Source organism: Gracilinanus agilis, chromosome 3 (assembly GCF_016433145.1).
Source record: "Gracilinanus agilis isolate LMUSP501 chromosome 3, AgileGrace, whole genome shotgun sequence".
NCBI classification, from domain to species: domain Eukaryota; kingdom Metazoa; phylum Chordata; class Mammalia; order Didelphimorphia; family Didelphidae; genus Gracilinanus; species Gracilinanus agilis.
Window position 1 is genome coordinate 193,481,084 of NC_058132.1, and position 16,394 is coordinate 193,497,477.

Below are 16,394 nucleotides of genomic sequence, written 5' to 3' on the forward strand. Positions count from 1 at the left end.
CTTTCTGTCTTAGTAACAATTCTCAGACAGAAGGTAAGGGCTAGGCAAATGGGGTTAAGTGACTTGCCCAGGGTCACAGAGCTAGGAAGTATATGAAGCTAGACTTGAACCCAGGTCCTCTCAGCTCTAAGCCTGGCTCTTGACTCCACTGAATCATCTAGCTGCCCACTTTGTATGCATTTCAAATTTATTTATCTGAGTTTATGTTGTCTTCCCTAAGAGCATATAAACTCCTTGAGGGCAAGGATTATTTCATTTTTGTCTTTGTTTTCCCAACACCTAGAAAAGTGACTGGCACATTAGGTAGCACAAAATGAATAGGTACTGAATGAAGCAAAAGAGTGGCACTCCCAATGACAGAACTGATATCCAGGAAAATCTCTACAACTTAGAACACTTGGAAGAACCTAATTAGATGGAATTTAATAGGAATAAATATAAAGCCTTACAACTTGGATTAAAAAAATTAAACTTCAGAATTAATCGATGATCCTTTATTAAATATCTTCAATGTGCCAGGCATTATCCTAAAATGAAATATGGGACAGATGGTTAAGAGAATTTTATTTTTTCTAAATCTCAGAATATTGTTCTATTGCAAATTCCATGTGAGTAGTTGATAGAATGCTGAAACTGGATTCAGGAAGACTAGAGTTTGACTCTTACCTCTAAATATTTTAAGGACAGGATTTGTGCAAGGGGGAATAGGACAAAAGGAGCCAGAGACAGTTGCTGACAGTTGAGAGCAGAGAGAATTCTAGGAGATTCTCCAGAGGAAGGAGGAAGAGGTAGGAGCTTCCGAAGCAGGACTGGGAGGAGAGAGGAGGAGGACATCCCAGCTTGGTTCCAGTCCTGAGGGCTTCCTGAGGATCTTCTAGTGGAAACTGAAACCCTGATTCCCTGATCAAAGTCATTCCATCACATCTCACCCATCAAGACTTCAATGTCAAGGGGGCAGCTGGGTAGCTCAGTGGATTGAGAGCCAGGCCTAGTGACAGGAGGTCCTAAGTTCAAATCTGGCCTCAGACCCTCAGATACTTCCCAGCTGTGTGACCCTGGGCAAGTCACTTGACCCCCATTGCCTACCCTTACCACCTTCTGCTTGGAGCCAATACACAGTACTGACTCCAAGATGGAAGGTAAGGGTTAAAAAAAAAAAAAAAAAAGACTTCAACCATTCAAGTCAGCTAAGTTTTTGGACTCCATTTTGGGAGCTCTTAGTCTCCTTCTCCCATTAGCCAACCTTATTGAGAAACCCCTTTCAGTAAAACTTTACAATTATAGAAAAGATTAGAAAAAGAAGGAGAAGGGTAGGGGGAAGAAACTTAGGAGTGGGAACCCCAAAGGTTTCTTCCTAAGTGATGGACCCCATAGAAATAGAGGAGGGTACCCCCAAATCCCTCTGCCCTTCACCCCTTTCCCCAATCCCTGAATTGTGAATAATAAAAGCCATTTATCAGTCATATAGCGTTCCAGAGTGCCTGAGAGACAACAAGGGAGAGGGGAACCACAGCTTGGTCTGGCTGTCTCAATCTTGAAGCCAGACCCCCGCTGTGAAATTAATCAGGGGAGATTTGTGTGAACCCCATCCTTATTCAGAATCAGACTGGGGTACCACATACCTTGTCTTATAGGGAAGTCTCACCCCCAACTCCTGTGGGGCAGCATGACCATCCTGGTCACCCAGTTTTGGGGTGACACCCCCATTAGGTCTCCTAGTGTATATTTGGCCTCAGGGGAGAGCTGGAAGAGAGACTCACCACATAGACTCTCTCTCTATCTCCCTTCTATAAAACATCGGTTAAAGGCTCTCTTTATTATTACAATATTTACTAGCAGTGTGACCTCTGTGAATCTCAATTTCCTTATTTATAACACAAGAGTTATAGCACCCACACCTCACAAGGTTGCTCTCTGGACAAAAAGAAGTAATATATAAAAATCACTTTGTAAACCTTAAAATGCTTTAGAAATCAGCATTATTAGAAATTCCCATTCCAACCCCCCATCAGCACATGGACTTCCTAGTGTGGGAACTCCCTCCACCATTAGACTGGCAATTTGTTAGTAACTTCTACTCTTAGGGACATATCTTTGGCACTGAATGGGGGTGACCTACTAATGCTTACACAATGAGTACAAGTGACGGAGACCTAAACCCAACCCTTCCTGCCTCACAGGCCAGCTCCCTCTTCATTGTGTTGTTGCCTCTACACAGGGTGATAATGGCAGACAGAAAAGCTACTGTAATCTTAGGCTACACCAAGGGAAATGTGATGACAAAGGAAAATCCATTTCACTGTCAACTTCCATGCTATGACCATATCTGTAGTACTGTGTATAGTCTTGGGCACCACATTTTAGGGAAAAAAACTTTAAGACACAAAGTGTTCAGAGGTAGGCCACAAAGACGGTAAAGAATAATGATAGCTAACATTTATGTAGTGCTTCAAGGTTTGCAAAGCATTTTACAAATATAATCTCATTTGATCCTCACTACAATCCAGGGATATAGGTGCTAGAGGTGCCCCCAATTTGATAGATAAATAAAATAAATTGTAAAGTAGCTAAAGAGTACGTCAAACATGGATCCACTGAAGGAAATGGGGATGTCTAACCTGAAGAAAAGGATTTAAAAGGGGCAAGGAAGCTGCCTTCAAATATCTGAAGTTCTGGCCAATAGAAAAGGCTAAATGACTACTTGTTGGAGATGCTGAAGAGAAAATTTCTGTACAGGGGCCAACTGGCCAAGATGGGTTTCTAAGGCATCTTCGAATTCTGACATTCTGTGATCCCTGTTTTCCCTCTGCCAGCACCCAGTATTTTCTTCTCCCAGCTAAAAAAACATGCTGTAAAGAAATTAGTGCAAAGTCAACAGGACCTCAGTTTTCTCACTTGCTAAATGAGGGAGATTAAGTTAATAATATCTGTAAGGTTCTAGGATTCTACAAAACTGAAAAAGGAAGGCTTAATATTACATATAGATGCAGCACAAACATACCATTTCAAGGAAGAAAAGGGTCTGGATTATACAGTTCATTATGCTAGGAAAATGCAGTTTGGGGATGGGTGAGGACAAGGGTATAAAGGATCCCATGCTGCTTCTTAATCACAAGTGGCTATGAATTTATCTAGCCAGGACTAGGTAGCTGAAGCTATTGATTTCCATCTGTAGGCATCAGGCCCCTTCAGGATACTGATGACTATAGGTCATGTTTCAAAAGAAGCTTTTAGCTCAATGAAAGATTTGATTAGAAACTGAAATTAAGAGATGAGAGCAGGATGAAATAAAAACATTCTTATCAGAAGCTAAGTGATTCAGTCTTTGGTTGCTTCTCTAAGGTGTCACCCCAAGCAGCCATTAAGTTTAAAAGAGATTCTAAGTAATATCGAGAGCCTGGGAGATGACTGAGATCACCCAAAAGATAATATGTTCAATATAACTGGAAAAAAGAATCAAAGAATTTCCCCATTCTCAGCCTTATGAACTCTATTATAAAGAATTTTCTAAATTATAAAGAGCCAAATAAATGTGAGTTATTGTCATTGTTATGTTGCCATACATCATGAAGTAGTTTCACTCTTCTCCAGGGATATCTCCTGAGTTCTGAAAGAAGTTCAGGGATTATGAAATGCCTGCAAGAGGGAAGCCTTCAAATGTGTCTCTGTCCTGTTTATAATTCAATTTATAAGTATTTATCATGCTTTCAGAAATTCAGTCCTGAGTCAGGCACTGCAGGGAATATATGGTAAGCCTATTGCCCAGTCCCTGCCTTTAATAAATTCACAACTCAGTTGAAAAGAGAAAATTTATGCATATGAAATGACAGATCAAAACAGAAAAGCAGAGTTAAGCAAGACACCGTGTGATACAGACTACAGAGAACCACATGAGCTCTAAGAAGGCAAAATGGAACGAAGACTTGAGAGAAGACTCAGGTTCTAGTTCCAAGTCCCATTAACTAGTTTAATGGCTTTGGAGAATTTGGCTTTAGTTTCTCATCTATAAAATTAACAGGTTGGATGTGATGATTTCTAAGGTTCCTTCTTCCTGTGCCTCTTTTTGTCAGTTAGAAGAAATGCTACAGCTTCACAGAGCCAAGAGCAGAGGTGACTGAATATATTACTAGAGGAGAAAATAAAAGCAATTTAATCAACAACTAACTTAAAAGTCAAGAGATGAGAAAATTTCCAGCAGGATAATCAAAGTCACAGAAAAAAATGGATCTACAAACTCACTCCCTTATAAGGGGCTGATTTCTTTCTAATATATGTATATATCAATTAACCAGATCTACACAACAGGAAAGAAATGGGCTTATTCTCTTACTAGTTGTCATAGACTCATGGAATTCTAGAATTGGGAAAGATCTCAGAGATCTTAGTCTTTTGTTTTACAGATAGGGAAACTAGAGTTCAGAGAAATTTAATGATTTGTCTATAGTAATCTTACTGGTCCTCTAAAAATGGAAAACTAAGGTTTAGAATTATTGATCAATAAAAAGGTGACATTTTTCAAGGCTAAGCCCCTATGTCATGAGTTCTGTAAACTCAGATATTCACAGCAACATAAACTTTAATATATTGTTTAAGCAGTAAATGTTATCTTCTCAGCAATGGGACTTTCAAAATATATTAAACATTTGCCCCCTCCATTCCTAGCAAAGGTAAGGGATTAAGAATATGGATATTTATATATCTCTATACACATATATGTATATACATACATATAGGGATAGCCCCACATCTCTATAGATAGATAAATATAAATATGCAGATTTATTTATCTATTTACAGACCTATAATTCTATCTATGGATATCGAGTGAAGAGGTAGATACATCATATATAGTTTAAATACTGTATTTATATATGTATATATATTTCTATATATGTAAGGAGGAGAAAGATAAGGGGAGAGAGAGACAGAGAGACAAATGAGCTGATTAGTTCTGCTGGGATAGGGATAAGGACTGAACCTACGATTAACTAATATGTGGAACTAATAAACTTTCTCTACCAATGCAAACCAGTACCTTCTCTGAAGCTTCTAGCGTTAGATATTTGTCTGGAGCACTGAGAAATTAAGTGATTTGCCTCATACAACCAGTATGTGTCAGAGATAGAACTTAAACACAGGTCTTCCTAACTTGGGAGCCAGTTTTCTACAGACCACCCTGCTTCCCTCAAGCAATTTTGCTGAATTGCCTTTTTTAAAAATTCTTTGTTAAACCTAAAGATCCCAGCTTTTGAGACAAGAACCCATTATTTGGAAAAAAAAACAAAAAACGCTGGGAAAATTGGAAAACAGTATGGGAGAGATTAGCTTTAGATCAACATCTCACACCCTATAAAAGATAAATTCAGAATGAGTAAATGACTTAAATATAAGGAAGGAAATTATAAGTAAATTAGGGGAACATGGAATAGTATACCTGTAATATCTATGGGAAAGGGAAAAAATTTAAGACCAAACAAGAGATAGAGAATATTACAAAATGTAAAATGAATAATTTTGATTACACTAAATTAAAAAGGTTTTGTACAAACAAAACCAATGCAAGCAAAATTAGAAGGAAAACAACAAACTGAGAAAAAATCTTTATAACAAAAACCTCTGACAAAGGTCTAATTTCTCAAATTTATAAGGAGCTAAATCAATTGTACAAAAAAATCAAGCCACTGGGCAAGGGACATGAATAGGAAGTTTTCAGATAAAGAAATCAAAACTATCAATAAGCACATGAAAAAGTATTCTAAATCTCTCATAATTAGAGAAATGCAAATCAAAACAACTGTAAGATACCACCTCACACCTAGCAGATTGGTCAATATGACAGCAAAGGAAAGTAAGAAATGTTGGAGGGGAAGTGGCAAAATTGGGACACAAATGCACTGCTGGTGGAGTTGTGAATTGATCCAACCATTCTGGAAGGTAATTTGGAACTATGCTCAAAGGGCTTTAAAAGAATGCCTACCCTTTGATCCAATCACTGCTGGGTTTATACCCCAAAGAGATAATAAGGAAAAAGACTTGTACAAAAATATTTATAGCTATGCTCTTTGTGGTAGCAAAAAATTAGAAAACGAGGGGATGCCCTTTGATTGGGGAATGGCTGAACAAGTTGTGGTATCTGATAGAATACTATTGTGCTGAAAGGAATGATGAACTGGAGGAATTCCATGTGAACTGCAACAACCTCCAGGAACTGATGCAGAGCAAAAAGAGCATTTTACATAGGACACTGATACACTGTGGCACAATTGAATGACTTCTCTACTAGCAGCAATGCAATGATTCAGGACAATCCAGAGGAACTTATGAGAAAGAACATTATCCACATCTAGAGAAAGAAATGTGGGAGTAGAAACGCAGAAGAAAAACATATGATTGATCACATGGTTCGATGGGGATATGATTGGGGATGCTGATTTTAAATGATCACTCTGTTGCAAATATTAATAATATGATAATAGGTTTTGAACAACAATACATGTAAAACCCAGTGAAATTGCTCGTCAGCTCCGGGAGGGGGTTGGGAGGAGGTGAGGGAAAGAACATGAATAATGTAACCATTGGAAAATATTCTAAATTAATTAATTAAATAAATTTTTAGGAAAAGAAAAAAATATTTGTTATAAAAGGTGGCTGGTAGGGGAGGGAAAAGGAGAGGAATACTCACAAATGAAGGTGATGTTAAAAACAAAAAAATAGCAATAGAAAAATTTTAAACTTCTTATAAAATTATTTCTACTGTGTGTATCAAGTACAGTACTATAGAACAGGGCAAATTAGGGAAGAAATGAGGTTTGATAATGAATACTAAAATATTCCTCCTACCACATTATTTATCTAGTAGCTACCTTCCAAAAAGCCCAAAGATTTTGCAAACTATATCTTATTAGTTCTTAACATCCCATAAAGGAAAGCAAAGGGCAAAGTATAACTTGCATGAATGAGAAAGTAAAGGGCAATCCAGACAAACATTTCCCATAAGAAATGGGCTGTGGACAGTCTAAGCTAAGATCACAGTCTGGAAATCAACAGCCAGACAAGACTAAGAGTCAGATGAAAACTGAGCCATAAGTATGCCAAGAAAGCCAGAGGGCAGCAATTCCTATGCCTGATAAAGTTACAATTAATTAGAAGAAAGATCAACTGCAATGAACATCTCTCTGGCATATGCTAAGTTACCACAGACCTGACCAGAACAACATCACATTGCTATTAGTAATGATGCTGGCACATTTTCTTAAGAAGCTAATCACATTAAATTTAAGAGCTAATTTGGAAAAATGAATCATTGTGTAGAATTCAATAGTAAGACATCAGATGTCTCTTCTGCCTTACAAAACCCAATGTGAGTGGCCTGTGCTTAGGGAATACTTCTCACTAGTTGAGACTATGAGCTGCAGAAATCAAAGAAAATTTTGCAAAAACAAAAAACCCCAAAAGCTTAAATCATAAAGACATGGATAAGTCACAGGGACAATAAGTCTAGCTTATTTTTTTTCAACATGCAATTTATCTGTTATCTATGCTTCCTTCAGTCAAGATTTTAGAGATGAGAGACTGAGTGTAAGCTTTATGCCAATACTTCCAAACCTGGAGTCAGTGAACTTTTAAAATATTGTGATACCTATATTCACAGGTTTCACCAGATGGCCAAAAAGGTCCATGACACAACAGAAGTTAAGAACTCCTGTTCTAAAAACCAGGTAAAACCCAATCTCCTATATAGCCTAGAGCATATCAGTAATTATTATTATTATATTTATAGCTAATGTATTATATTTTGCTTACTATGTGCCAGGCACTGGGCTAAGAGATTTACAATTGTTAAGAGAGAATTAAAACTTTCTTTGTCTATTTTGAGTTAATCAATCAAGAACTTAAAGTACCCCTACTTAACACTGAGTAAATCACTAACAGAAAAAGTTCTCAATCCCAAAGGCCACAAGCACTGTCCCCTGGGCAGTGCTAGGCAATTGAAAGGCTGTGATTGGTTTCTGTGAAGAGGGAGAGAGACAGGAAGTGATGTGGAAAAAGGGGTACAAAAGGCAGACCCAAAAGATTGATTCATTCCTGCCCTTTTGGGAGAGAACTTTTTCTGTAAGTGCTTTACTCAGTGTTAAGTAGGGGTACTTTAAGTTCTTGATTGATTAACTCAGAATAGACAAAAAGTTTTAATTCTCTCTTAACCAATTATTATTTTGTTTGATCCTCACAACAACCCTGGAAGTAGGTGCTATTACCCCATTTTTACAGATAAGGAATCTAAGGCAAATAAAGGTTAAGTGGCTCCCTCAGAGTAGGGAAGAATAGCTAGGTAACTGGATAGAATGCCAGGCCAGGAGTCAGGAAGACTCATATTCTTGAGTTCAAATGTGGCTTCAGACACTTACAGCTGTGTGATCCTAAGCAAGTCACTTAACTCTGTTTGCTTCAGTTTCTTCATCCATAAAATGAGCTAGAAAAGGAAAAGACAAACTACTCTAGTCTCTGACAAGAAAACCCCAAATAGGGTCATGAAGAGTCAGATATGACTGAAAACAACTGAATAACAATGTCTTCCCCAGGGTCACACAACTAGTAAATAGCTGAGGCTGGATTTGATCTCAAGTCTTCCTGATTCCAGGCTCAGAACTCTATCCACCATGCCACCTACTTGCATTATTAAGTCCTCAGCAGAGTTTTTAGTATGGCCATCACATGAAACTGAACAATTCTTGGAGTCAGAAAATGTAGAGTTGTGATCTAATCAGAGTCCAAAGGACTTGGGAAAGAACCCAAGAACATCATGACTTTTACTGACAGCTTTATCTAGAATCAACTTTCTCTCAACTTTAGGTTTCCAACTGTAATAGGGCAAAGAAGGTGGTTATGTGAGCAACTATTACACACTAAATGCTTAGAAGATAACATTATCTGAAATTCCATCAATATGGAGCCTGACCCAGCTCTGGTGCCCATCACCTCAGCACTCTCTGACTGGAGGGCTGGAGGGCAAAGCAACAAACTCCTTCCAAAGACTTCTTTCATGGAAGGCTATGAACTTTTCAATTAACTTCATTTTCCAATAACTTCTCTACTTGATTTCTACTCCCAGAACACTGTACCCTCAACCTCCCCCTCCCTTTTCTGTATTGTCTTTGCCATATAACGTAAGTTCCTTGAGCCTAAGGGCAAGGGCTGTGTTTCTTTTTCTTCTTTATATCACCAGTGCATAGCCTATTGTCGGCAGTTAATAAGTATTTACTATGTAAAAAGAAGTCCAGTTATGGACTTGATTATATTATACACCCCAAGTTCTAGGTCCAATGTGCCTCCTTGGGGGCTCTTTTTCCATGAAGAGGTCCCAAAACATTTGATTGATATATTTATGGCATTTAGTCTAGATGTTTCTTCATTGCTCTCTAAAATTGGTATTATGGCATAAAATAGTATAATAGCCCAAAGCCTTCAGAATCTCTCAAGGCAATGAACAATTGGGGAGGACCACCTTCACACTTAGATATAACATTTATTTTAAAGCCCCTTACTTAGAGATTTACAACCCAGAAGAGATCAGGGCAATCATTCAGTGTAATAAAGGAAAATATCAGAACCTTTGTTTACATTTATTTTTATATTAAAGAAAAGAAATAAACAAAGGTTAATTGATATTTAATATACAGAATGACACTGTCAGTTTGATTCATGTTGTACCTTGGTCATATGTCATGGACTATTCATGAAGTTGCCTAAGAGAAGAAAAGAAGTTCCACAATGCAGAAGCTGGTTAACCATGGTGCCCCTTAAGTCATTCACTCATTTTCTGCATTTTATAAAATATTATAGTTTACATATATTTAGGTAAGTGGATTTATGGATTATATTATCTAGTTTTAACTAAACTAACCCTTATAAAACTAAAAAAGATCCATGCAAAGAAACTGCAGATTAAATATAATACTAATAATGAAAGCAGAAGAAAGCAAGAAAATGGGAAAGCTAATATTTCTTAGTGAGATCTTTGTCAGCTAAATTACAAGGTAGGAGAAATGAGTCTCACCAGATTTAAAGAGAAGTTGACCAAAATAATGTATCATGGTTGCTTCCAGATTTATATTAATTTACATTCATATTTATATTTTATTTACTTATTTTATTTCTATTTATATAATATAACTTGGGTTGTATAATATAAGCAAGTCCATAATGGGACTTCTTTTTATTCAGTAAATAACATAAATTTTATTTATTCATTGTTTATATTATTTATATTCATTAACAACCCAACCTTTGTGAGTATATTGAATCTTAAGACGTGATCCAAAACAAAGCCATCACAATTGGCAGGACATTTAAAACCCAAGCTTTTGTTACAAAAAAGATGGAAGTAGGCCACCTAGAAAAACTCTCATGTGTGCATACTTTAAAAACCTGCAAACAGACTTTTCTAATATGTTTTAAATCTTCCAAAGAGCAGTTTTGAATCATTTCTGAAAAACATAAAAATTTAAACCTTCATAATCATTTAATTGTGAGTTTACTTTAACCACAAAAACTGATCTCAGGAAAGGATCTCATGAATTTGGAATCACCCAGTCATTTTTTTAGCTGGAAGGGACCTAGAAGTCAAAATTCCTTTATTTCATAGATAAAGAAATTGAGATCCAGAGAAATCATTTAGCTTCCTCAAAAATATACAGGTAGCAAGTAAAAGAGCCAGGATTTGAATCCATTTCCTGATTCTAAATTCAAGCTTTCTCCACTATTCCAAGAAGCCCCTCACAAAAACACAGATGACTGATAACCCATCTTAAATAATTGCCCTCTCAAAGGGATTTATAACTAAAAACAGGGATCAAAATCTGAAGCTAAAAGAATATTGCTTTTCAGGGTGTCTTTTTTAACAGTAAACCTTATGATGACTCTGGAATTCTATCTTGTGGAGTGCAGCATACTCATTTATATGATGTGTGTCTCAGGCCCATGAATTAAAATAGTCATCTTCACAACCTGTTGAGGGCAATCTTCTTCAGGATATAAGGGTTTCCTATAAGAATGTCCATCTCCAATCCAAATTCAAAAGTTAAGGCTGCAGGCTTTCTCAGATGGGGAATTGGAAATGCCAGAATTTTACAATTCCCAGAGATAACACTCAAAAACACAACAAAAACATTTTGACAAGTAAGCTGTGAGATGCTTATACAACAAACCAGTTGCCAAGATAGATACTTCTAATAATCCTACAAAATGATCTTTGTTTCTGGGATCAAGGAAGAGTATTACTTTTGCTCTTATCTTTTTCAGCACTGGAACTTAAAAGGTATCAAATGTCAAACGTGTCATCTTCCAAAGGAAAATAAAATAAAAGAGGATGCCTATCATGCACCAAAATAAGGGGAGGAAGTTTAACAAAGCAATGATGCAAAGTGTCCCAGAGAAGTCATCATGAAAACAATATTCAACGACGATTCAATCTGCCCAAGTCAGAGCACATTGATAGTAAGTCAAAGCAGAACTTAAAGGATAACATAAGAGTTTCAGGATTCAAAATAAGTAAAAGATTTCTCTGAGAAGAAAGAAAGTAAAAAAGCTTCTTATCCAACCAAGATAAAAGACTAGGCCATATGTTTTGCAGAGAATAAAGTGAAGAACAAGACAGCTTGAAAACAAAGTGATGATGTTTACGCAATGAAGGTTTCTTTGTATAAGTCTGCAGGCTAAGAAATCTCCATTTTATAAACACTCTGACATTAGGAGTACAACTACTTTCAAAGGAAGAAAAGGAAAATCTTGCCCTTACATATCTAGATGGTTCTTCTTGGTTCTGGTCATTCATGTCAGTGGGAACAATCCGTGTGGCCATTGGTCCCTGGGCAAAAGGTTTCGGCAACTGTCCCCTGAACTCTGATGGAATGAATTGAAGTTGCCAACTGCCAGAAACACAAATAGAAAAAAAAAATAAGGAAAAGACAATGGAAATACATTGCGAAATTTACTTTAAGTAAGCAAAAAGAATCAAATAAAAAGATTTCAATTGGGGGGAAATAAATTCCTACTGTGTCTAGCAATGCTCAGACTGCATATGATGTGCCATAGCCAATTCTGGGCACCACGGTTTAGAAGGTAGACAACCTGGAGCACATCCAAACAAGAGGGACAAGTGATCAAAGCTGGTGAAAGCATGTGAAATCATGCTAGATATCTAAGGATCAGTTAAGGAAATGAAAACATGAATAAGTTCAACTATACACAATGATCAGAGTATAAGCAAACAGAACTTGAACTCTTAATTCGAGGAAATAACTTGTTCGTTGTTTAGTTGGATTGAGATTTCACTGATATAATGAATTTTCAGTGAGAAAATGCTCACTACCAGTGTATATATGCAAAAGATTAAAGGGAACTATGACACTATATATTTAAAAGTACAAATTACAGTGAGAAAATACACAAACTGAAAAAGAAATGTGGTAGCAACATCTAAGTAAGGATCAATAAAAAAAATTGTAGTAAGAGTACAAAAAAGGACACTCAAACAGGAGGAAGAAATGGATGATGAATTTGAGAAAAATACCATGGATCTGTCAGAGGTACATAATATAATAGTGAAGATACAACAATGATGGAGGACTTCAACTTATTGAATTATCTGTTGGAGTTCTTTCTCAGCTAATAGCTGAGTAGCAAACAAACTCTTCAATTGCCTTAATGAGCATTTCACTGACTAAAAGATGGTAGAAATAACTAGTGGAAATGCTATTTTAGATCTTCTGTGATTAATAAGAAGAAATTAATTGCTGAAGTAAAAAAAGAAGAAAGAAGCAACCTTACAATCTTCAGGTTTGTTATAGATAAGGAAAGGAAGCTGGAAGAGATGGGTTTTGGGGGAAGAAATGGGACCTGTGATTTCACTAGTATAGGGAACAATTCCTGGGGAGGAAAGCCCATCCACCAACAGAGACCAGGACCTGTTTATGCAACTTACGGTCTTAGAGAGTTGCCTGGGGCACTGAGAGGCTAAACCCAGTCACACATCCAGGATAAGTTGGAGGTGGGACTTGAACCAATATCTCACTGACTCTGAGGTTGGGGCTCTATTACTACATGCTGCCTCTCCAACTTAGATTTTAAATAGATAGAGAGAGAAGGTGGAAGCAAAAGCAGAAGACTAGGGATAAATACAAAGAAGGAGAATAGTCCTGTAAGACTCATGTCAAGAATGCTAAATCTCAAAATAGGTTGAGGTTGGCAATGGATGGGAAGGTCCCAAAAAGGGTATGCTGGGGGATCAAAGAATGGATAGGATTACTTCCCAGAGTGCCAAGAATATAATAATGGATCACTAAAAGGCCGAACAATTTTCTATCTAGGAACAGAATAAAAAGGGCTAATTGGTCACTGAAGTCCAACATCTGTTCCTCTTTCCATCAGCACCTCTGTTTGGTTTGTCCATCTTTGAGCATGATGCCCCCATACCAGGTATGCTCTGATGCTCCCCCTCCTTTTCAGCTTCCTCTTGTATGTTGTCTCCACCCCATTAGATTCTAAGCTCCTTGAGAACAGGGGCTGTCCTTCTGTTTCTTATTAATATCTCCAGCACTTAGCAAAGTTTCTGGCACATGATGGGCACTTAATATTAAAACTGAATTGATTAAGGAGCTAGTAAGAGAACACCTAGCTCTCTGCAATCATTTCAACAGTGCCCTATGAGCTATATCCCAAAGATGGAAAAAGAAGGGAAAAAGCCTGTGGATGTCTTTGCTGGGCTGCTAGGTTAGGACTGAACTGCATTTGAGGCAAAAAGTGCAGTGAATTACTCCCCATACTATAAGTTAATAGTAGACCTAGGAAAACATCAGGATACTCCACTAAGGCTGATCATTCATGGAGGAAGGAAGCCAGGTCTGGTACTGGAAAAGGATGTGTTGCAAAAGCAGAGCCTGTGTAGGCAGAGGAGGGAGATTAAGTGATGCATTCCCAACAAGTCTATGTGGTAGCACTGGTATGAGTGCGGATGACAGGACTGTGCTCAGATCCAGATTTCCTGACAAAACCTGAGGACTCATAGGAGGGTCTTCAAGTGTGGATACCTTAAGGGAACAAGTCTCAGTCTAAGGAGGGTGAGGCAGTAGCTTAGGCAAGTGTGCCACAGCTTCATCATATGAGTAAAAAATAAGTGTATATCAATCCTGCTGCTCCTCACAGAATAAGTTGAAGATGTGAGAACAGTGATGATGGTGGGGTCTATGCAGAAGTGGGCCATTTGAATGACCAATTTTAGAATATTTCTGAGGAAACAAAGAGTCAGTGAGCAGCCAAATACATGTATGAACATGTTAAGCTGTTGAGGAGTAGTAGAGAGATGCTAGACAATCCCTTGGTTGGCAAACATTATCCTGATTTTCAAAAAATAAGAAGGTAGATTTTTCAAGATATATACCAGTGAATTTGATTCTTAGAAAAATCCTGGGACCCATGATCAAAGACATGGTTTGTAAACATTTAGGAAGAGAAGCAATGACTAATAAAAGTTAATGTAAGTTCATTAAAAAGCCATTTGAAGGGGGCAGCTGGGTAGCTCAGTGGATTGAGAGCCAGGCCTAGAGACAGGAGGTCCTAGGTTCAAATCTGGCCTCAGCCACTTCCCAGCTGTGTGACCCTGGGCAAATCACTTAACCACCATTGTCTAGTCCTTACCACTTTTCTTCCTTGGAGCCAATACACAGTATTGATTCTAAGACAGAAGGTAAGGGTTTAAAAAAAAATGTGAAGGGGCAGCTCAATGGCTCAGTGGATTGAGAATCAGGTCTATAGATGGAAAGCTTTGGGTTTAATTCTGGCCTCAGACATTTCCTAGTTGTGTGATCCTGAGCAAGTCACTTAGCCTCCATTGCCTAGCCCTTACTGCTCTTCTGTCTTAGAATCAATACACAATATTGATTCTAAGATGGGAAGTAAGGATTCTAAAAAAAAAAAAAAAGAAATATTGTACGATAATCAACTATGAAGGGCTAAACTATTAATGCAAAGATCCAAGACAATTCCAAGGGACTCATGATGAAAATTGTTATCCACAGCCACTGAAGGAACTATCAAGAGTATGAATGCAGACATGCTATTTCTTGCTTTCTTTCCTTTATGAGTTTTTTCTTATATGTGTGATATATGTCTTCTTTCTTGACATGAGGAATAAGGAAATTTGTATTGCATGATAATACTGAAATAACCTTTATCAGACTATTTTCCCCCCTGGGGAAAGGGAGGACAGGGAGAGAGAGAATTTGGATTGCAAAAGGTCAGAAAGCAAATGTTAAAAAAAATTGTTTCTATATGTAATTGAAAAAATAAAAGGAATAGAAAATGGAAAAAAAAAAAAAGAATACACATCGCAACTTTCCTTATCATAGTTTCAATATATTGCAGGTCGGCATAAGAAATTAAATGGGAATTTTGGGGGAGTTTTGCAGAAGCTGCAGATGACACATGAAGACCAGCAGACAACAAAGAAAAAAGCTTAGAAACTTAGAAATGTATAAAATATGTGTATAGTATCAACATATTTTATCTTTTAATACCATAAATATACACAATTTCTTTTTCAAAATTAAAATAAGTAGAAAGTTAAAGTTTGTGAAAAGAATATAAAAGCCAAAACATTTTATATGAACTTTTTAGATCACGGAGGTGCCATTCCCCTAACCCTGACAAGAAGGAAGAGTTACCTGTAAATGATCTAAATTTAAAAAATTAAATCTATCCTATCCTCTCCACCCATGTAGCTACCACACTAGTTCAGATCCTGCAATACCACAATAGCCTCCTAACTGACTTCCATGGCTCAAGTCTCTATACCCCAATCCCTCCTCCAAAGAGCTGATAAAATGATTTCCCTAAAACCCCATCTGACCACTTCACCTCCTCTACTCTAATAGACTATAGTCTAGCTATTATTTCAGAGAAAATTTAAAGTCCTTTGGCATTTTCACAACCTAGCTCCAACTCACCTTTGCAGCCTTTACACACTATGATCCAATCAAACTGGCCTTCTTCCTGCTCCTCATACACGGTACTTAATGTCCTGCTTTCATACCCTTGCACTGGTTTTTCCCCATTCCCAGAATGCATTCTCTCTTTGCTTTCACTTCTCTATATGCCTGATTCTTTCAGGACTCAACACAAATGTCTCCTTCTGCAGGAAGCTTTTCCTCACCCTCCCAGCTCTTGGTGCACTAGCCCCCTCTGTCATTTTATATCCATTCTGTAGGTATATATATGTTGTTTCCATTGCTAGAATATAAGTACCTTGAGGACAGGAACTAGTTCATATTTGTTTCTGAATCCCTAGAAGTACTTCGTGTATGGTAGATTCTTAATAAATGCTTGTTGACTGATTATTTAAC

At 37.3% G+C, this 16,394-nt stretch overlaps 1 protein-coding gene across 2 annotated transcripts in view; it reads right to left on the bottom strand.

Annotated features, from left to right (window-relative positions):
- The window catches only part of ALG9 (ALG9 alpha-1,2-mannosyltransferase), a 118,929-nt gene that overhangs the window by 55,749 nt on the left and 46,786 nt on the right, over positions 1 to 16,394 (bottom strand). For both annotated transcript variants that reach the window (XM_044669371.1, XM_044669370.1), the window contains one exon: positions 11,795 to 11,924. In XM_044669371.1, coding sequence (XP_044525306.1) covers positions 11,795 to 11,924 — 130 coding nt within the window. The remainder of the gene's footprint in view (positions 1 to 11,794; positions 11,925 to 16,394) is intronic.